At 39.1% G+C, this 22,518-nt stretch overlaps 2 protein-coding genes across 5 annotated transcripts in view; one reads left to right on the plus strand and one right to left on the minus strand.

Annotated features, from left to right (window-relative positions):
• Positions 1–9: 9 nt before the first annotated feature.
• On the minus strand, positions 10–22,439 carry cd99l2 (CD99 molecule-like 2). Of its 4 annotated transcripts, XM_064328462.1 has the most exons (12): positions 21,940–22,439; positions 16,455–16,508; positions 16,299–16,343; positions 16,088–16,204; positions 14,727–14,834; positions 10,730–10,807; positions 9,731–9,793; positions 9,052–9,123; positions 8,744–8,788; positions 8,251–8,370; positions 5,585–5,650; positions 10–3,528 (listed from the first exon to the last, which is right to left on the minus strand). In XM_064328462.1, the coding sequence occupies exons 1-12, from the start codon at positions 21,995–21,997 to the stop codon at positions 3,467–3,469; spliced, it is 888 nt and encodes a 295-aa protein (XP_064184532.1). In that variant the 5' UTR covers positions 21,998–22,439; the 3' UTR covers positions 10–3,466. The 4 variants fall into 4 exon arrangements, with proteins under 4 accessions (XP_064184532.1, XP_064184533.1, XP_064184534.1 ...); XM_064328463.1 differs by lacking the exon at positions 9,731–9,793 and having other exon boundaries at positions 21,940–22,432; XM_064328464.1 differs by lacking the exon at positions 14,727–14,834 and having other exon boundaries at positions 21,940–22,426.
• The window catches only part of hmgb3a (high mobility group box 3a), a 34,439-nt gene continuing 18,357 nt past the window's right edge, over positions 6,437–22,518 (plus strand). Inside the window, exon 1 of the mRNA XM_064328467.1 lies at positions 6,437–6,657. The gene's annotated coding sequence lies outside the window, so the exon portion shown is untranslated. The remainder of the gene's footprint in view (positions 6,658–22,518) is intronic.

The raw sequence follows: 22,518 nt of genomic DNA on the forward strand, positions 1-22,518 counted from the left end.
TCACCAGAATTCTTTTTTTTTTTCCATTTTATTAAGTTTAATTGTATTCACTGTTCTCCTCGATACAATGCCAGTGAGTTACAGTAGCATGATTGTTACAGACATTCAGACCATCAGGAACAGCAAGCAGTTAGTCAGTGCAGTGTAGTAAGACACTATTTGCACACTATCAGCCCTCTCAAACTCCACGTTCCTGATTTTTGAAATCATCCGAGGGAGAATTCGGATCTGAGGTGCACGTTTGCTCTTGTGAGGAAGTCCACACTTGGGTTTTCAGGCACTGATAGGAGCAGCTGTGAGGGATTCCAGTTTGGGGATTTGCAAACAGTTTTAATAAAGGCAACAGTAGAAAAACTCTCAAGCAATAAAGCGACAGCCTTATATAGAACTGTGGTATTCAGGTGAATGCAGTGAACCTAAGTGGAAGTACAGATTCAGAAACTGATTTTGTGCGACAGTAGTGAGGTGTCAGCTTACTTAAGTGCGAATATGGATCCGGGTGTATGGAGCATGCAGCCAGGGCATACTCCGTCCTTCAGGTCCTCACTCCCCTCGGTTACAGATCAAGCTTCAGCAGCAACCCACACAGTGAGAGAAAATCCCCAACAGCAAAGTTTCTACCCCCAATGCATCTTAGTACTCTATATAAGAAAACCCTTAACCATACAGATTTTACAACAGCCAATCATCTGCTGGTACGCCAGTTTCCATTTGGTCCTCGGTGAAATCCTGGTGCTCAGGATAAACCAACCGTCAAGTGCAACTTCAGGTTTGTCAACTTAACAGACACTCTCAGACCTCTGCGACAGTCATAAATGGGAATTTACAACTGAAGGAGGAAAGGTGCAGACTTTGTACAAACCTGTTCCCTCTGCATCCAATCACTAGTAAAAACACACAACACCCTTACTCTCTACATCTATATTCCGCTCGCCACTATACACACCTACAAAAATTCCCCTTCAACACTCTTGACAAATTTCACTCATACAAAATTTCCTTGTGCAGATGAATACAGCCAGTAATTTTCAACTGTGCATTTAACCTCAGTAAAAGATGACTTCAATTCCACACAGCAAACCATTTCCCATGTAGGTTCAGGTGACTGGGTGGCTAAGATGTAGAAGCATTCAACAGATGAGACATTTCAGAAGCACCTTCTCCAGATAACGGGTCATACAGTGTAACTTTGACTTTTCGTACAGATATGGGAAAAAGCCATGGTCAAAGCCAGTGATTCGCAAACCTTTCTTTTTGAATGTGTCCCTCATCAGATAAACCAGTTATGTGTGCCTCTAGCAGAGCGCTTGAAATGTGGTAGGCCTATCTACGTTTGACTTACACATTTTAAACCAATTTTTGTTTTTGTTATTCCAAAAATGTGTTAATAGTTCTATAATATTTATTTATATTTTAATAGTAAATGTGAACAACATGCTGAAAGGAATAAAATAATCAATATGAAAAGGCATAAATAACCTAAAATCTACCATTATTCAATTTACCTCGGGTAGGCCTACTCTGGGATATTAGTAAAAAATTTGAGAACCACTGGTCTTAACTGAAAAATATAATTATACTTCAGTAAACTTACACTTAAAGCTGTACTTCAAGGGTTACGGTTTCTTTTTTGCAATGCCAAAACAACTTCACATACAATTGTCTCGCGGTAGTTTAGAGGCTACATCTTAATTAGTTCTAGTACCAGTAAAACATTCAACGGACACAAAGCAACACACACAAAGATGCAAAAACGATCCCTCGGTGCTACATCTTTGGTGTTAAATGTTTTGTAGTGAGCAGCATCAAATCCTTCCTATGACTGCGGGAAAATAGTGGATAAAAATGAGTACATTCGGTAAAAGTGGTGAATTCACATTTCAACCGGCTCCCCCTTAGTGCCGTTCCCAGCATGACAGTAAAGAAACGCAGAAAAGAGGCACCGACAGTGGCACTGTAGTAACAGCAGTGTTAATGCTAATCGATGGCCGCCTGGAGTCGTGTAGGAAGCAAAGCGCTGAGATGGCTCAAAGGGATCATGGTTCGGGCGAAATCAAATGCTACAACAAGCTAAATAAAGCCAGGTTCAAAGTTATCCATCTAAAAAAAATCACTTGGAACGTATACAACAACACCAACACTGAAGCTAGCAAAATGGCGAGGACTGACACTATTACGAACACGCATATTCAGCAATAAAGAGGGGAACGACACAACTGCATACATACACAAGCGAGTATAGGGTACAGGTTCACAAAGCTATTCATGTATAAACACAAACATACTCAAGCAGCAATGTACAAGCATCAATCCCGAAAACATTAAACAGCCCGCTTGCTATAAAGCAACTTACAATCTCATATTAGTCTGGTTGCATGAGAGGTTACAAGCGAAGAACAAGGCTAAACTAACACTAAGAGCTATTAAGTATGTCTACAGATACTTCATATCCCTGTGACATATTTACCTAGACTTCAGCTACACATTCAATTCAAATTCCCTTCTTAACATTGGAATTCTAGTACTGGTATTCCAATAAAAGTAATATACACACCAACATCATATTAGTCAATATTAGTATCCCATTACAGTCATGTTTTCAGACGTATATTGGATGGTTATTTCCACATGTGTGGCTGAGAAGTTTATTTGTATGTCATCATGTTTTTCTGTTCCTTTCCAAACTTAAAACACCAGAAAGGCTAAGCATACCAATCACAATGCCTTTCAAGAAAAAAAGAATCATCCTTGCAGGCTAATGGAATTCCAAATAAAACTGCAGAAGTAGCCCAATTAAATGCAAGTAAAACCGGCCCAACTTACCAAGGAGCCCTGAGCTATCCTCATGCTAAGCTAAATAAAAGAGCCTGAACACTTGGGACTCGATTTGTAGGGGGGAAATATGTTTACCAAAGGATGGATGAGCTGGAATTTGGAGAGGGCTTGAACTCGAACTCCACCCTAACTGCAATTCCATGAGCAGTCACATAAACCAAAGCTCCCGCTTGTAGTATAACTGCACATGGAAATGATGCTCAGAGCCCTGCCCTCATGAGTGTCAATCCGCTGGGTACTGCAATTAACAATCAGCCTCTACAGACCCTGTTTGATTATCACACCAAAATGGGGGGAAATTTGGGAAAACGGGAGGATCTGGACACATCCCACAGCACCCACAGGAAAGATACATAACTTCCCAACCCAAAGCAGAATAAATTACAACCTTCATTCTGGCACGTCCTTCTGAAATTGTAAACAAGTCTATTATTTTTGTTAAACAGTCAAATATGTTGATGTGCACAGTTCATTATGGGGTAGGGCAGCTGGGTCTTCACGGTGTGCTTTGTAGTGCAAAGGGGTGGGGGTGCCGACGTCTGCCCTGTGGGACGATGCAATGGTATCCTGCCCTCTTCATTGGGGGGGGGGGGGGTTGAGGGGGTGGAAGGGGAGGTTGGGGGTTGGGGGCTTAGAGAGTGTTTTCGTTGTTCGGGGTTTCTGCATTAGGGGACTGCAGGAGGGTCTGCTGGGCTAAGATGGAGAGAACATAGTGACAGTTATCATCAAATGTATTTTGAAATATAATAAACACCATTAACACCGGAACAACAAATTAACCAAACAACCCCTCTGTACCAAGAGGCAGCAAACTGCATACAAAAGAAATATACCAGAGCCCAATTTTTCTTTTCATAGAAGAAAAAAGCATAGCCCAGAGCGTAGTTGTTCATCATTGATGCAGGTAGACGGGAACCCAGCAAAAGTGCCAGAGTCAAAGCAGTAATGCATGCATAAAACACCAGATAAGGGTATGATGAGAGTGTGAAGTAATAGCTGTTTTCTTTATATTCACACAAAATACCCTCTAGTACTAGATGGCAAATGTGGGCAACAGAAAATATATAAGCTAAGCATACATTTGATTACACTTTGCTAAAAGAAAAATCAGGTCCCTGGCAACAATGCCTATATTTGTCGAATTAATTAATAGGTATAACAGATACTCAGTCACCCTTAATATGAGCAAGTTAATTGCAAAATATTTACCCTGCTCCCAACGGTAGAGATGTTTTTGTGTATTATTGTGTGTGCTGTGAGAAACACTTTATTGAACAAGAAGCCATTTAATTTCTCTTAAACTCACATTAGTTTGAACATATGAGTTACATAAAACATAAAATGTAAAACTGTGCTAAACTGTCTCAAAGGAAGGCAGTCATGCAGTTTACTTTACTACTTAGCCCACATGCAATCTTAATGAGATTTGTCATGACAAGGTATGAGTGCTGTTAGTTGGTTGCAGTGACTGGATTTGGAGAGTCTGGTTCATCTGGTTCAACAGCCAATTTTCCAGCACAATAGAGCACATGCTACTGAGTTCAAAATTCTATATCATACTTCACTGACTTCCAAAGACAGTAAAGCTCCCATTCCAACGTAACATTACGAAATATGGTATGGACACAAAGAAACTGGGTACTGTCAAAAAGGCATTTCAAATTAACATCTGCCTTAAACACCTTGTTGAAAATCAGGCCCTCAACATTTTTCTAAGTGAAGAGTACTTAGTTAAAATACAAATGTTGTTTGTTAGGTAAGCATTAAAATTATTGATTATTAATGGGCCTTCTGCCTTCGTGGTGATACCATATTTTTATATTCCTGGGTTACACTGATGTTGTCCACTTCTGTATGTCTGTCTGGATAAAAGTGTCTGCTAAGTGACTGTAATGTAGTATAATATGATGAATGGGAAAAGCATTGAGACAACATTTTGTTTACAGTAGAGTATTTAGTATGGAAATTATCCCAAATTTTTAATTCCCTCTTCACTGGGAATTTATGTGCAAAAAGGCAAAGAGGAAAAATAACCCCAAATGTCTAACTTCATTGGTTTTATCAGGTAACAAAGCTATAGTCTTTACCCACAAAACAACATTGTAACACTATTTCCTTATCCCTTGGGTTCTCATTAAAATATTATATTCGGAAGAAGAAGCAAGATTTTTTGTTTAAACAAGCAGTATTTACAATAAAGTCATTTTTCAAATGCTGCTATTAATTGTTTTCTGGATCTCCTGAAATTTCTCTTTAAGCTTATGAGCTCTTCATAAAACAAGAGACCAAAATGTAAAAACAGTCACAGTAGTAAATCCAAACTCATAATAACTAGAACAGAAATAAGAACCATTCTTGTATGTAGCTGAACAGGAAGAGAGCCAACCTCTGTTCAGCTACCTGTTAACTGAAATTACTACCATTACTTCAATTTTCTTGCTTGTTTAGAGATATCACTGATTTTAAAGACACAGTTCAAATTCAATGTAAGTACATTTTCTGCAAATCCCCCCGGCTTGAAGCAAGCTCCCAGCATGATCTCAATAACTAATGTAGGAAAACACTGCACGCTGTGATAACTAAGTAAGAAATACTGATTCACATGATTGGCTTAGCAAACCCTCTCTTTTCCTTCATTCCCTACTCTCCTCAGCAACAATGATATTACAAAATTAATGATCTTAAGTCAGTGTTACTGAGTGATGGAACACAGCCCTTCACATTGCAGACAGTGGAGAAAGGCCATTACCTTGTGGCTCCTGGGACACAACAGCCTCTGGATTCTCTCCCTTGGTGACTTCCGCATTCAGACCCTCTGTGTTGGGAAAGACAAGGGCGAGAGGAACAGAATGGAGGGTTACAGTGCAAGAGGCCTATTTCTCCACTCTAAAACCTAGGTCACGAACTTTGAGATGCTGGGAAAGTGTTTTAAGACAGCATTTCTAGAGGTTACGCTCCGCTTGCCTAAAATATCCCGCAGTTTACACTCCTAAATTAGTTATGGCCACAAGTAGCCTACTCATTTGTTGATGTGACTGAGCCACCCTGTTGGTGAGGACACTATAGCTGCAGCACTGTAGAGGCAGTCATCCACCATTTGCAGTTCATAGTGAGTCAAATGTAAGAAAAATGGTGTTTCCAAGCAAGAGCGCCACCAAGGATTTTGGGCCCCAATGAACAGATCTCACATCAGCAGTGTTGTTTTCATCAACTCAAATTATGATTCAATTTTATGTCAATTCCCAGTTTTTTAAAAAAAATTTTTAATCACGTTGATAAAGACTATAACTACACAAAATCCCTTTTTGGAATGATGACTGTCTGTGAGTAATTCGTTTCACATTGTATTTGACAAAAATTATGATCAAACGAAAAAAAGACGCATATGATAAAAAAATATATATAATAGGCTAATGTATGCATGAGTGTGCTGATATATTTCACCGATGGAACTTCTATATAAAAAATGTTTAATATGTGTTGATCCCGTTGTAAGCACGCATTATAGAAATCAATTGGTCAATACATGCCTGTCATTGGCTTAATTCCTCATGACATTTGAACTTGAATGTTCGTCTTCACTTGAAAACGTTAGCATTAACGTTAGCTAATTACGTCCTTCGTTGCTTCTTCGGGAAGAAAAAGACGACAAGCATGGCAGCATTTTAAATATAATGAAACCATGAATGTGACACATTGCATCGTAAAAGTCGGAAGACCAGATAGGACATGTGGCGAAGAAGAACTTACATCCTCAAGAGTAAACATACAACCAATTTGAAGAGGCATCTGAGGCTTCGACACCCCGACATTTATGCAACGGTAAGTGGTAAACTAGCTACACGACACACGCTTTGGCCAGTTACCATGCATGTTCAGGGTTAGCTGTTCCGGTAGCACCATAGCTAATACAAGGAAGTTCTGAATAGTCAGTATAGCATGGAGTATAACCCTGTTAGCTAGCCTTTTTCAGTTCTAAATATTTTCCATTAATAGTTAGCTAAGCATCACCAGCACAAAATATGGAAGCTTGCTAAATTAGCTAAATCCGGTTTGGATTAATTAGCCATGTTCGCTAAATTCTACAGTTCACCGGTGCTCTCTTCTTAATGATAGGGGCTTAGGGAGGTCAAAATGGAGAATGTCGCCAGAAGTGTATGCGCGTGAGCTTGACTATACATTTCTCACAGAAAACGTAGTTTGTCGACTTTTTTTAGTTCACTGCAGTGGTGATAGAAGTGACAAGTAAGTACTACTGCTGTCTTTCTTCACAATGTTCCAAACAGTTGATTTTGGTTAGCCTAAGGTTTGGCCTATGTCTTATTTTTTTCTCAACCTATAGGCTATTTCTCAGCATCTTAATGGCTTGCGTGACTTTTATTAGCACAACTCCTTATGCTGACAAATGCCAATAACAGACTCCAAAGCCAAATAAAATCCTAAAACCAAGACTATATACTGAAAGCACAATAGGCTACTAGTACGAAAGAAGCCAACTGTAAGCCTTCTATATTTTCAAAATTGTGAAATGGGTCTAATAATTCATAATTGTTTACATGGAGTTTTATCAACAAAGGATCTATGAGTTTTTGAATAAAACTTTTTTTAAATCATTAATCTCAGTAAACAGTAAAGTAATAGTAAAACTGCTTTGTGACCATGTCATTCACACTGCAGCTGGACATGGCTGTATGCACATGTGAAGCAGAGTTCACTTGTGTAAAAGAGATGTGCACTGTCGCAACAGATTTTTTGTCAGTAAGTTACAAAGTATTTTGTAGTCACGGCATTTACTTTAAGTTTGACTGAAATACTACGTTGTTCTTTTCATCAACTAACAAACATGATTTTATTCATTTTTGTCTTGACTAAAATTAATAAAGTGTGACTAAAATGTGACTGAAACTAAAATAATTAATTTCAGTTAAAAGACTAAGACCAAGACAAAATGAAAAACTGGAGGCAAAAACAACAGTGCTGCCCCACCACCCCAGAAAATCCTATGTTGTAATATTTATTGAGGGCCCCTGTCAGTCGGTCACTGTTTCCAAGTATGCATTTTTCTTTCCTGAAGACTCTCCTTTAAGATGGTTTTATACTGATGAGGGTGCTAATCAGTCTAAAGCCAGTCATATCATAACAAAAATACAGTAATGTGGTATCAGTGGGATGAGCATAACTAATCAACCCCCCTCTTTCTAGGGTATAATCAAGGGAAACCTTTGATTTAGTCGCAACTACATCTATTGCCTTATCTTTACATGCAAAAATGGATGACGCCACTGGTGGGCCAATGCCTCTGTGTCGTGCAATATATTGTGAGATTCTGTTCAGCGACATACTCTATTTAGTATTCAGTATGTCTTAATGTTCTCTATCATCATAGATCTTGTATATGAGTGGATAGTTTCTTACGCTGTATGCTGAAGCACAGTTTCTTCTTCTGGTAGGAGATGTAGCTGCTGACGGCACCCACCAGTGCCATGGCCACGGCACTGACAATGCCAGCAATGGTGCCTGTTTCTGCCATGGTGTCTGGCAGAGAGAAAGACAGGTCAGGGGTCAAACGCAGACATGCCGGCTCTGACAAACATCATGGGAAAAATAGACAGGCCTTCAGACAAAATAACTGCTTAACTCTTCTTCAGGTTTTTATACCAGATACAATGTCGGTCTGTGCCAGTCTATTTGTAGAGCAAAAAGGAAGCGTTCTTCAATTATTTTCTTCCCTTCATTAGTCCTCACTGTATAATTTGATCTGGTGTGAGGTCCCCTCCCAGTCAGACATTACACAATTAATATGGTGCATGAAACATTTAATATTTATCTTCTTCATTAATTTCAAAAGCTATTTTAGTCCAAATGTATTACAATATAACAAAACCAAAAATACAGCCATCATGCTTACCATAGTTATTGTTGTCCTGCGGGCTTGTTCCTCCCTCCCGTTCTCCTTCAGGGAGTGAATGAAACACTATCAGGTTGCCATGAGAACTGGCGCTACACACTCATTAAAATTGTCTCGTTAGATGACACATACATGTTAATGCCCCAGTATTGAATTTAATTTTAAAGTCAGATCATTCCAATTGCATTTATTTGGTATTCTCTAGTTTTGGGACAATGCTGCAAGCACGCCTGCATGTATCTACCAAAATCACCAGAACCCCTCATACGAACATAATACATGTGCGTGCAAAAATCAGGTCTGGTTACCTTTGCCCTTGTCAGGACTGTAGCCATTATCTTTCCCTGTGTCAAAGAGATCGTCATCTGAGAACTTCCCATCTGAAAAAGAAATAGAGATGGTCAGCCATCTCTTTTTGACATGTGTGACACGTGTGTTATCTATTACCCTCAGGAGATCCAGGCAAGAGGACAGAGAGAAACTGCGGCGGAGGAGGGAGGAGACTGGGGCCTCCTTTGTGCCAGGAAGAGAGTGAATTAGCCACAAGACCCAATGGGAGCTTAATTTCCATTCCCCATGCGTCTGTTAAATAAAAATAGACTGAGGACATTAGTTTGGGCATTAGTTTGTGAGGTGAGAGGTATGGGTTTAGCTTGTTTTATATGTCCCTCCCTCTCCCTAACAATCCTTGTGCTGACTCACAACATTATAGGCATCACATGGGATGCAGTGATGAGAAAAAAAGCAGAGGGAAAGACCAGGCTGGATGCTCTTAGTAAGGTGTGAGCAGAAGAAGGTCCCGTCCAGGTTTTGTATGCAGGACTCCATGTTAGGTCTTGTTAATGGTGAAAGTTTTGGGGTGGGAGGATACACAGGTGGATTGTTTTCCAGCAGGAGAAGAGACAAAGTGAGAATATAAGATAAGTCTGAGGAGTCCGGGCTCCAGGGCCAGCCACCAGCAAGGCGCAGTCAGGCAGGGGTTCTTACCACTGTTGCCTCCTCTGTTGTTTGGTCTCCCGTCGCCCCTGCCCCCGCTTCCAAAGCCTTTATCTGACAAGTACATGACATGCCATAAACCGCCCCACCGTCGATCTCACCACAGCCCATGTTCAACTGGGGGCATGCCTCTGCTACATGTCAGGCAGCAGTGAGGAGTACTAAGGTCTCTACAGTGCCATGGCTGGGACAGGGAAACTGAACATCTGAGCTAATAGGCCCGATCCACTGTAGGAAAATACCTGCATTCTTCACGAGTTACTGAACAGGTGAAATTTGGAAATGTTGCTGAACGTTACACTTTCCAGCAGAAAAGGATCCATTTGTTTCTTTATCTCATAAAAAAAAAAAAATCAGAAAGTAATCCAAATGTAAAATGTTACCTCTATGAACCTGCACCATGGAATGCTTAATTATGTTTGTCAACTCTGAATGCACATGAACTTAGGTTGATTCATATTACGCATCTACTTCTTAGAAGAGCTTTTGATTAGTGGCAATTAGTAACAGAGTACATCTCGAGACTTTCCAGTATGTAGGATATTGTTTACATTGCCTTTCGTGGCAAAAACACACATTTTTTTACTTATGAGTAATATGAAATAATTAGCCTAATTACAGTGAGTCTGCATAGTTCACAATGGAGACTGAAAATAATTATTCTTATGACTTAATGTAAACAAATGGTTATCTAGCTTTTTCTGCTATGTTTTTTTTTCTTCGTATGTGATGATGAACTATCAGAGGATGATGCACCTGTGACTGTTTTTGATTGGGTCCACTATTCTTCTCATAGCATGTTGTTAATAACCTACACCAGCAGGTGGCACATGACCCAGGCAGAGATTATGGCCAACCTGTAAAACACAGCTATCATATTCAGCTATAAGCAGTGGGCTGGACACCCCATTTTCTGATTTGTCAAAGAATATTCAACCATGCCATTATCTATGATAAGGCTCCAGCAACCACCCTCCTTCCCCTACTAACCTCCTTTGCTGTTTTTGTCCTTTCCTCCAATATCATTTTTTGGATCCAGAGCATCACTTAGATCAAAGTCATCAGGTGCTGTGAAGGATTTAAGAAAGATTAGACAAATCCATCCAGAAAATTCTGTTTTTTCTTTTTATAATCTTACACAATGATAATGCTACAACTGTAAACCTGGACTTGTAAATTAATGCACATCTGTGACAGTTGTGCATTTCTGGTCAATATAGAAAATTCCACAATATGACAATATTTCTTACATGCAAACATGTGTTCTTTAAGGCAGTGGCTTGTCATGACATACAATCAAGACCTACAGTACAGTATTCCTTTAGTCTGTATCAAAAACTGAGATTTTCAAATGCTAAATGCTGGAACAGTAGGGTAAAATCTGGGCCAATGACAGAACAGCTTGGTACTTGCTTTGCAAATGAAAAAAAAGTAACTTATGTTATTAGTAGTGTTAGGCCCATTTAAAACATCCTTGCAAACTATGCCTTGTTCAGTGCTGACATCTGTTTACTTGATTTTGGTCACACCACTGGTTTAAAGACTCTGGGATACTTGTGATTAATATGAATACTGTATGTTTGCATTACACTATGTTTAACGTTACCACACATGGACAGTTTGTGTTTTCCAGACGCATGGATAGACAGACAAAAGTGATTCACCAGAGAAACTATTTTCACAGTTTCTTTAAGCACATCATCCATGGTTGCCACAGCAATTACGAACAGCCTTTACTTTCAAGTTAACATAAAATGTGCCCTCACAACACCTCATTGAGGTGACAGAACATGACAGTCTCAGGAATTCAGTCTCTTTATGTTGGAAACCTTCAACAGGCAATTAATTGTTCTCCAGAGAGATCAAAGAATCACCTCTTTATTCCATATGACAGTACAATTCTGTCTAGAATTTCCACTTGTCTGAGGCTTGTCTATTTCTGATAATTTAATGTTTAGAAAATGTATCCATGCACCAAATTTTTCAGTCCAGTCAGTCTACAGTTCTCAGGCAAATTTTTCTCATTGTGAGCAGTTAAGCTAACACACTGAGGTGAACAAATCGTGCAATTTCTGAAGATAAAAATGAAAATGGCAATAAAATACCAATAAAAATTGGACATGTAGCATTAAACCTAATGGAAAGGTCTTACCTTCTGTTTACTTGTTTGTATTTTATAAAGCCCACAGTATGGCTTACATCAGGGGTGTCCAATCTTATCCGAAAAGGGCCGGTGTGGGTGCAGGTTTTTGTTGTAACCCAGCACTAAGGCACCTGATTCTACTTATCACTGTTTTGATTGAAGACAATCATCAGTTAATTAGTTGAATCAGGTGTCGTAGTCCTGGGCTGAAATAAAAACCTGCACCCACATTGTCCCTTTCTGGATAAAATTGGACACCCCTGGCTTGAGTGATTCCCAAAGAAACTGTAAACACATACACATACAGAGAGTTGACAAGAGACCAAATGTGACCAATGGGAGGAGTCGTTTGTACAGGATGGTAGTGACACACAGTGAGCTAACACTGCGTAAACATATTAGGGTTCTGCATTAACGTGAAACACTTACTGTCTAAAAAAAAAAAACTGAGGCAGCCTATAGGTGCCCCATAGAACTGACATGTCTGGTGTTGTTGAAGTAAGACTGTGGTTTGGCTGGAGGTAAATAACAATTTGTTATTTCATTAGGTTAATTTCAACTCCTTTCTATCCATATTTAATTTGCCAGAATTTGTGCATGGGTGGGTATTAGTATTTCTTATGGATGCATTATTAGTATTCTGTTCCTGTATTCTGCTTCTGCTAACAGAAAAAAGAACATCTGCAAAGCAGTAAAGTTGATGCATGTCTTCCACTGTCCTCCTGAATGCAGTCTTTCTGGACTGCAACATTCTGAAAATACTGACCACTTTCCCAAAAAATATAACTGATGATGTTGCAAAACTGGATTTGTCTTTCATTTAAATTAAGACAATGCCCCAAATTCATATTATTATTACTCTTAATATCTAATCCAACACAAAATCCTTGTCATCATACTAATCTAAATCCATAGTCTATACAATTTGCATACACAATCATTGAATGCTGATGAGTGCATGAAGTGGCCTATAGTTGTTCTAGAAAATGTAAGAGACAGCATGTGACAGAAGAATCTATTGTATATGTACAAACTGAAAATTAAAAGTTTTCCGTACTACGAACTTAGAGCTTCAAGCGTCAGACATGGATTTATATATTGTAGCTTTACCATCTCCTACAATGCACATACTTTTCCTATTTTATCATTATTCCCAGTGGAATATCTGCTTTGTGATCATGGTCATCATTAGTCCAGTGTGACTGATGCACAGTTTGAGTAGCACACATGCATGTCTATATGTCACATGCAAGTTATTATACTGCTGACTGATGAACTGATTTTTTGATGTGGTTCATTATGGCATGGTATGTATCAGGTACCATTTTGTAATTGAAAAAAGCACAAGATTCATATGGGTTCAAAAAGTTTTAGCAGTTGTGTAAATCATGCAATCTTCTCAGCGTGCAACTTGCAAGGGTCGCTGATGTGCTAAGAGATGCTGCAATCCCTACCAACTGAAACCCTCCCATCCCTGGGCAAGGTTAGACTCAGTTGTGAATCACCCAGCAGGGCTGCCGGCCAAAGTCAGCACTGGCACGGTTCTGATACCAGACCGTGGGGTCCATCCATACATTAGAAGTGTCCCTTAGCAGGATGAGCTACCCAGCAGCCCCTGGAAGTCATTGTTTGACTGGTACTTCATTTCTGTGCCAGAGGGTTCTGAGCCATTTCCATCAGCAAAATCATGGCAACTGAAGTATAACAACTGTAGCAAGCACGTCACCAGCCAAACGTATGTTGTACAACATGCTTGCAACGTGCTTGAGGCAGAGATATCTCAGAGATTATATGGTAAAATCAGGGCTTCCCATGTGGGGACTCCACCACAAGCTGTACTGCTTGATGGAATAACCCAGAATCTAATCCTGACTGTGGCAGTGCCAAACCTGGCCAGAAATGTCCTTCAACATGCAGTGAGCCCCATCATGTTTGGGGAAAAGACATTTTTTCTTGATTTGGCTCTGTACAGTATTTTTTATACATAGGTCCATATGCAAAGGACCTGGTAGGCTGAGAAAGACCTGTGCAGTTTATGACCACGTAATTCTCTCCATAATGATGAAAAAAACCCAAACAGTCCGACAGATCTGGAATACACTTCAGGAGGCAGGCATGAATGTAGCAGTGACTACTGTCTGCAGAAGACTTCATGAACAGAACTACAGAGGCTACACTGCAAGATGCAAACCACTAGTTAACATTAAACAGGATGGCCACATTACAGTTTGCTAAGAATACCTAAAAGAGCCTGCAGAGTTCTGGAAAAAGGTCTTATGGACAGATGAGACCCAGATTCACTGCCCAAGATCTGAAGCACCCCTCTCTGTGAAACATGGTGGTGAGGGTGTTATGGTTTGGGCATGTATGGCTGCCACAGGTACTGCCTCATTTATTTTCATCGATGAGGACAGCAGCAGCAGAATTAATTCTGAAGTGTACAGAAGCTTCTTATCTGCTCAATTTCAAGCAAATGCCTCTAAACCCATTGCAAGCAACCAAGTTTTTCACATTTAAAAACTCTTATTTCCTGGCCAAGTCATTCACCTGATCTGAATCCAACTGAACATGTGTTTAATATCCTGAAGTTAACTAAACATTTAGCTAAGTTAACTAATTAACTAGTGAGTTCTCTTCCAATCCATAATAAGCTTTCTTCCTAAGGTCAGCAAGGTGGGCAGTGAATGTCTTCCTCCTGAATGCACACTCATCCTATTTTTGAAGGGGGTCTACAGGATCACAGCCAGTGCTGTATGGAGATATAGTAAGGGTTGTCATGTCATATGCAGAACCCTAATATGAGAAATGTGGTCCACATTGGGTCACAACTAATAGAGTACAGACCCGGTTGGAGCCTGGGAGGTGGGCGTGTGGTTCTGGGCGCTCTGGTTGTGGAACGGGGCAGTAAGACCGGTCGGACCGTGGCCGCAAAGATATCTTTCTGGGTCAGATCTGTTAGTAAGTGCTAATTGGTTAGATTGGATGGGTAATTCATCAACAAGTTTTAAACACTCTGGAGAGGAGTTTAGTTGTTGGACAATGCTGAACCCAACGGCTGGAGTTCTCATTGTGGGCCTCAAATCATAGACTATCACATAAACCTTACAGGAACATCATCACTGTGTTTAGAAAATAACAGGATCCCCTATTCTTTATTCTAAATCTAAATGCATGTTTCTTCTGATTATATTGATCTACCTATGCTCAACTCTTTGGAGAGGATTTGTTTGTCTTGAGGATGGGTCATTTGCTCATATTTAATCTGGGATGAGTTGGTTTTGGGCTGTCCTGTTAAGAGTTTGTTTCAGTATGCAACACGCCTCAGTGTAGCACTGAGTCCGGCCATACCATTGATGAGCTAGACCAGAAATCCCACAGTTCAGCCCATAATTTGGTGAAGTATTGCACAGGGAGAGAGTGTTCCAGTAAGAAGGACTGCTCTCCTCTCATTGAGCACCAGTGATTCAGTTGGGCACTTGCAATCTTCCAGATGCTCGTGAAGCACACTCCTCTAACACAAACACTGCACAGCTCACCTGGTGGATTGTGGAGTAAAAAGACACAGCTACTAGCAGTGCGTGTAGGTGATCCCTAAAAATTGACAGAAAATAAGACTGCAAGGACTAGTTATTCCTATAAATATAACTACACATTCCATATTGGAATTAAACAAAAAACTGGGGAGGAAAAACTAAATAATTCACAAATACTAATGGAAGCTGTGGTCCCAAAATATTTTTAGTATACTCCCCAGATTCTTGCTCTAAACTCCATGTCTATCTTTAAGTTCTCCCATGGCTACAATTTTACTTAATGTCTACTTAATTGTCTCCTTAATATATTTTCCAACTGAATTCATCCCAGTGCTGTACAGGCCAAACTATCAAAAATGTTAGACCCAGCACAGACTGTAGTCTCCTTGGTCAAAAGACCAGTGTCATCTGAAAGTTATCTAAAATTATCATGCAGTTTGTTACAAGAGTGTTTAGCACCAGGTCACATCAAGAGATTTCTTGGTGGTTTAGAAGTTTAGTGGTTAGTGGTAGTTGAAATGCCCATCTATTGAATCCAGAATGTTCTCTGTTTAAGAACTTACAGTAATATTCTTAACAAGGTCTATTGGCCATCAGTTGGAGGTACTTTGGGGAGTCATGTTCGGGGATAGATCTAAAAAATCTCAATCATATAATGGTTAGCATAGTTACCTTCCTGATTAGCAGTCTTAGGTTGGATTTTCACGGGTGCTTTGGTGGCAGTGGCGGTAGTGATGACCTGTTCCGGTTGTTTGGTTGGGGGTTTGTCATCCTGATCAAGGTTAGAATCTGTGGCAGGATGATATAATTTTTCACAAAAGAATTCAAGTTAAATAAAAAATGGAATCTTCAGACAAAATTAAGAAAGACTGTAATTGTGTACCTCCTCCAGTCACTTCCGCTGGCTCAGGTTCGGGTTTGGGAGCCGCTATAGCAGAAAAGAGAACTTTGAATATACATACTGAATATACACATTTTTCTTAGCAGAAGTTACATGGGGAGGCACTCCACACTGACTAGATTTGGGGATATTACTTACGTGGATTCGTAGGCGCACCCAAGGCGTCTGTGAGATCAAAGTCATTGGACAAAACTGCAAAACAACAGCAGTGGACAAAGCTAAAACTTCACAGAAAATAAATTAATAGAAAATCATCAACAGATGGAATCCAGAATTTGGTAAATACACACTATAAATCCATCATACCAGTGGAAAGCCACCACCAGATCTGTCGATTAACTGATGAATCTGGTTTACAACCAAATCCTCACAATTATACCCAATGCAAATCTTGATATCGTACGTTTTTAAGTGACTATCTGTATGGCAAGCCGTTTAAGCTTGTACACAACATTTTTTTTAAATCATGAATGAAATTGAATTTTAAACCGTAATAACTTGATATCAACAATAAAATTTTAACTAGTTATAGTTCAAGCAATTTCCCCATTTATTTTAAAGGGGCCTTTTATTTTTGATATCAGAACCTGAATTTTAACTAATTAAAATTTAAATTCTTGATATAACAAATTACATTTTAAGTAGTTATAATTGGAATTCTTGATATGGAGAATTGAATTTTTACTAGATAAAACAGGCATTCATGATATCCAGAATTGTATTTTAGCTGGTTCAAATTGGAAGTTTTAATTTTACCAAGTTAAAATTCAATTAGAAATGGAATCTGTTATTATCCACAGCAATGTAATTGCACTGACTTGCATAATACACGTTAAAAAGTGAGCACTGTTAAACAAGCAAAATAGGTGAGTACAATTTTTGTTTTCATTATTAATCAATTTAAATTGGATATGTGAACACAGCCTCAATGTCTCATATTTACTAGACTTTTGTTTCACTCTATTAATCTTTGTGCTCTTTCCTCACAAGCCGTTTAATTGTTCACTGGATAAAAATGGCAATGACATAAATGGAGTATCATTTAAAATTTTTTAAAGAAATGTCTTTTTCTTGCACTTGTTTTATATTGTATTTGTCATAGCGGCAAATTTCAGTGGTTTTGGATAAAGACATCTTCCATTAATGTGTGTGATGATGTAATGTTCCCTTTGTCATTAGAAGCATGGAAAGATCCATAAAAAATAAACAGATAAGGCTGCTGGGTGGCCTATCTTGTTCAGGCACGGTCCTAGTGGATGGAAGGTAGGGCCAACATTGGAGGGGTAATTAACTCGGTTAAGCCCACCCAACTCTACCTCCAATCGCTCATGATGAATCCATAATCTATGTTCTCTGATCAATGTCCCACTGTGCAAATTGTTAAAAATGAAATCATTTGTGCTGTCAATATGTTTAGCTGAGCAAGATATGGAGTGGTAGCACTGGTTATTGTCATACCGGTTTTGACAACTGTTGAGGAACCACGTCATGGTACATACAGCTTCAAAGGAATTAGCATTACTAATATTGCTATGTTGGCTATGTGAGACCTGTGGGAAATGCTGCTCCTCATTATGATTTGGTTCTGGAACTGAACAGACCCCACCATCCGGGATCGAATCAGAATCGTGCCAGTGTCGACTGTGGTGGGTGTATAATTGGCCATCAGTCAGGGAGGGTTAAATTGGCTGGGACCACATTTCATTGCTCTCTAGCAGCCCCCACTGGTCAACTGGGCACCCACAATCTGCATGGTAAAGCTTTACATGAAGTGTCTGCTTCCAACTCGTGTCTGTGCAACTTTGGCTCATGGGCAGCAGTGTACACAGAAGCAGCTGGCAACATCACATGCTTTGGAGGAGAGTGTGTGCTTGTCAACTCTCTTCAGCAATGCTGCATGAGCAGCTTGAATAAAATGTGTACAATGTTCCCGTGTTTCTCAAAAGCCACTTCCTCTCTGTATTTGCAGGCTGGCATGGCTAGTCAGTAGTTGTGGGAAGAGCAGATGGAGGCCCTAAACTCATCTTCCATTTGCACAGTCCAATATTCCTGGCTACTATTCCAAATAACACTTCCCCTTCCTGTAACCTCTCTCATCTAGGGCATATCTGCTCTGTGCCTTGATTCCGGTCAACACTGCAATTTGAAGAGCTGTGAAGAAAACCACAGTCTCTGGCAGCAAAAAGCAGCCACAGATTTCTTATTGGTCACATGACTCTTACCATCTCTATATGTCATGCTTCTGCCACCCCACAGTCATGCAGGGCTGTGCACAGAATCATATTAAATATAATATGGTTTTCAAGGAGGGAATGGTAACTTGAACCAAATAATCCATGAAAGATAATTATGTGCAACAACTTGAAAATACTGCAGCTATACTGTATCTATGTCAGTTTGTGTGTATATAGTATTTACATGTTTGCGTGTTGTGTTACTCTCCATTTGTGGGGCCTTATAATGTAATCTTAAAAGACTAAACCTAGTTTTGTTAATTCAAACAGTCAACAAAAAAAAAACTGTACTTCTGCACATACAGAACAATGGTAATAACTACACTAGTAACTGAGCAATTATGAATTTCACTGGACTACTGGCCTTGGCTGCTCACTCTATTAAGAAAGCTGATTCCCACCGCTGAACTCCCCCACTGATTATGTGGTTTATGTCGGCTGGTTGGCAGCAGCATGCAGAGAAGAATATATGGCACATGATTGCTGAAAGCAAGACTGCTGCTTTTCAGTGTGGTTAGACAGTGAAATAATATGTTCAGGAAATGTCACAATTGAAAATTCCATTCTGTTAAATACAGAGAAAATACCATACTAGCACATTTTACTTTATTTCCTATTAGGTGGTTACATTAATTTGTTCAATTGCTCATTTGTTCAATCTTAGTCCATGATCCAGATGACAAAATCAGGGGATTAACACAGGGCATGCTCTAAACGGATGTCTATGGACAAAAGCGTATTCACTCCAAAAAATCTTTTTGAATAATCCTTTAAATTTAAGTAAATTGGAAAGTATTTAGTAAGTAACTTGCTAAGTAACAGGTCATTTAAAGTGTCAATTTTATTCTATCATTTCAAAATTTATTAAAAATTGACAGTGCTCTTTAAATCTGCATCAACCTAGCAATCTCTCCTTTGTAGATGATGTCTTGGATAAGGGCTTGGATATCCTCACTGATTAGACAGTTTGTGACTGGTTCCTGGCTAACTTAAATTGAACAGCCTTGTGACTGTATAAGAGAAAGCTGAAAATGGTGGATGAACAAATGTTATTAGAATTTAAGCATAGCTATCAGTCACACAAATCTGATTATCATAGTAACAAGTTAACAGTAGCTAGAAACGTACCTATACTCTTAGAGAGATAGCTATCTAACTATAAGATTGAACTGTTGATATCCCAAACTAAAATGTTAAGTGCCATACTACTGTGGGTAGCTAGATACAAATAATATGAATCCCCAACTTCAAAATTCACATGGTGTGTCGACCCCAAAACATCCATAAATACTCCACTTGGAATGTGCCACATTCATTGCCATGTTGTTCTATCCAATTACATATAATAATCACTGAGCCAATCTGAGAAATGAGTGACACAGGGTGTATCTATCTATAACTTGTATATTGAGGGCAAGGAGTTCCATTCAAATGTTCATATCAAGCAGCCAATTGAAACAGGCAGTATTGTAGTTTATTATTCACATTTGGACAAAGGGGGCTTGCAGATGGCATGTCCACCTGAAGCACAGGTACTCAACGCAGTCAGACACCACATGATCTAGAATCTAATCCTAATTCCTACAGCTCACATAACTGTCCATATTGTCACACTGCAAAGGAGGGTTTCAGTTGGCATGGTAATCTCTGTCTCATGGCGCAATAGCAAGTCCTCTGGATAACTGAGTGTCTGGAAGGAATTAGTAGACCTGGGTACTGAGTTGTGATGGAAAACAGTACAAAACATTATTCAAACAAGTCCTCCAAATCTTATTGAAATGTGACAGCCATTATTTTAAAATAAACCATACTTTTCTGGCGTGTTAATTAGTTTTTCTTGCACAAGCTTAGAGAAATGGCTTCTCGGAATTGCACAGAAAAATGTATTTATTGTATGTGTTTTAAATGACACTAAAATGGTAATATGTCCAGACTGCTTGCAGTGTTCATTAGTCAGCTTGATTTAACAACCATAAACTTGTCCCCAGCTGAGCGGAGGACATAGTGGGAGGAGTTGTGAGTTTCTAACTTCCTGGCACATTCTTCACAGGATTAACCTTCTTTTAGTTCCCTTTATCTTTTTTCTTTTTTAATCAGAGCTTGAAAGCTGTTCATCAATACTGGTTAGATCAGGAACTTTAGGACAGACACAAGAATAAGGTGAATTGCTATCCTGCACCTTTTTTTAGCTGCTAATGCCTGATAATACTGTGATCTGTGCACATCTGGGTAAATCTTTGGTGCCTCTCAAGTTAGCTTAATGGCATTATCTACTTAAACAATGAAGTGGATTTTATGTTCTTAAAGTTTTATCTTTTGTTGCTACAAGAGGACCAAGGGAAAACATTACACTTTTTCTTTCTCACAAACATTGGAGCCATTTTCTTTGTTGTTTTTCAACCTCAGGAGTTCATACTTTAATAGTATTGCTTATATATCTTATATGTAACACATTCTGCTTAGTTATCTCTTGAATTGTCAAGCCTATTCTTTGTTAAATTAATTCCCAGCGAAAGGTTTGGCATATCAAAAAGTTTTAGGATGATCAAGGATTCAGCAAGGTTAGAACAAATTGGTAAATAACCTTTCAAACTTTGGTAGCAAACTGGTCATTATTAAAGGGATCAAAATGCATTTTAACAGACTTAGTTGTGAATACATATGAAAGAACAGTTGTAACTGTTTGTGTGTGTGTGTGTATTTGCTATTTGCAAACACAAGATGTGCATATATAATGTCAATTCTATACTTTTTCTGAAAAGTGGATGGATACATATTTAAACTGTTGAGGCGCATTTTCCTAGATTTATTTGGAAAGTAGAATTAATGATTTAGATTTGCAGAAATCATCTGGCTGCACCCTGTTTTTCATATAACGCGAAGCAATCTGTAGTATTACAGTTCACTTCCTTCAGCCACCACCTGCCTATTGTAATTCACAAATACGATTACAGCATTTTTGGGGAAACTTCAATGTTCAACCATTATATGCCCCCATCTGATAACAAAAGGCGTTTCCACGACGTGCATTAACCCTTTTTGACCTTTAAACTATATCATTAACCTTTTGGGAGTGCAGTACATAAAGAATCAATTATTTATGTAGCTTTAAAATATGTGAACATCTACAGTATGTTGGGCTTGAGAAATCTGAACACAAGACCTTTTGTCTTTGCCCATGAGAAAATGTATCACATCATATAAACCTTTCAAAAGGTGCGGCAGTATCTTCCCATAATATATTAATTATAACGGTATGCAACGTTTAATTGTGTTACCGTTACTCTGTACAGTCCGTTTTTAAAACCAGAATCCGAGACATGAAAACAGCCCGCCGCATTAGAAGTGGGCTTGTCGCGGTTCCTAACAAAGAGGTGAAAAACGCTTACCTTTCACAGTCAGGAGAGAAAAGATTGCCAGAAGAGACCATGCTGGATATTTAGCCATAGTTCTGGGTCCAAACTGAGAATGCAGTTTCTAATATGACTAAATTATACAATAACAGTCGACTGTGGTTTTATTTGTTATTTACCCGAGCCTATATCCTATAAATTTTCCGACTTAAAAATCCAATTCAAATATCCGAATGGCAGCGCGACAGTCACACACAGTGCCAACAGTCTGCAGCACGCCTGTAACGCACGAGAAAAAATGAGAAAACGGCAACATCGAAATCACGTTGGCGCAACGCAGGGCGGATCCTTCATCGCCAACCCTGTTCTCTTTCTTATGGAGGACCGATCCCCCTTTTACACTCTCTGCTGTAGACTGAAATTGTCTTACGACAATTTGTGCTCACAGCTTACACATCTCTGAATAAGTTAATTTTCTTCCTGAATTGCATGCAACACTTTTTAAAGAGGCATTTATTCGAAAGTTGAACTGCAGGGCTCTCCAAAAGCAAACGTAGCCTACTATGCTAAAGATGATGGGTATCAGACACGGGCAGGGTCTGAACAACGGAATTA

Source organism: Anguilla rostrata, chromosome 3, assembly GCF_018555375.3.
Source record: "Anguilla rostrata isolate EN2019 chromosome 3, ASM1855537v3, whole genome shotgun sequence".
Lineage (NCBI taxonomy): Eukaryota > Metazoa > Chordata > Actinopteri > Anguilliformes > Anguillidae > Anguilla > Anguilla rostrata.

Bases quoted from the DNA above. Each gene is read 5' to 3' on its own strand.
- cd99l2 (XM_064328462.1), bottom strand. From the start codon at position 21,997: ATGGCTAAATATCCAGCATGGTCTCTTCTGGCAATCTTTTCTCTCCTG. The intron at 16,509-21,939 runs GTAAGCGTTTTT...GTTGTTTTGCAG, and splicing joins TTCTCTCCTGACTGTGAAAG to TTTTGTCCAATGACTTTGAT. The intron at 16,205-16,298 runs GTACACAATTAC...ATCCTGCCACAG, and splicing joins AGCGGAAGTGACTGGAGGAG to ATTCTAACCTTGATCAGGAT.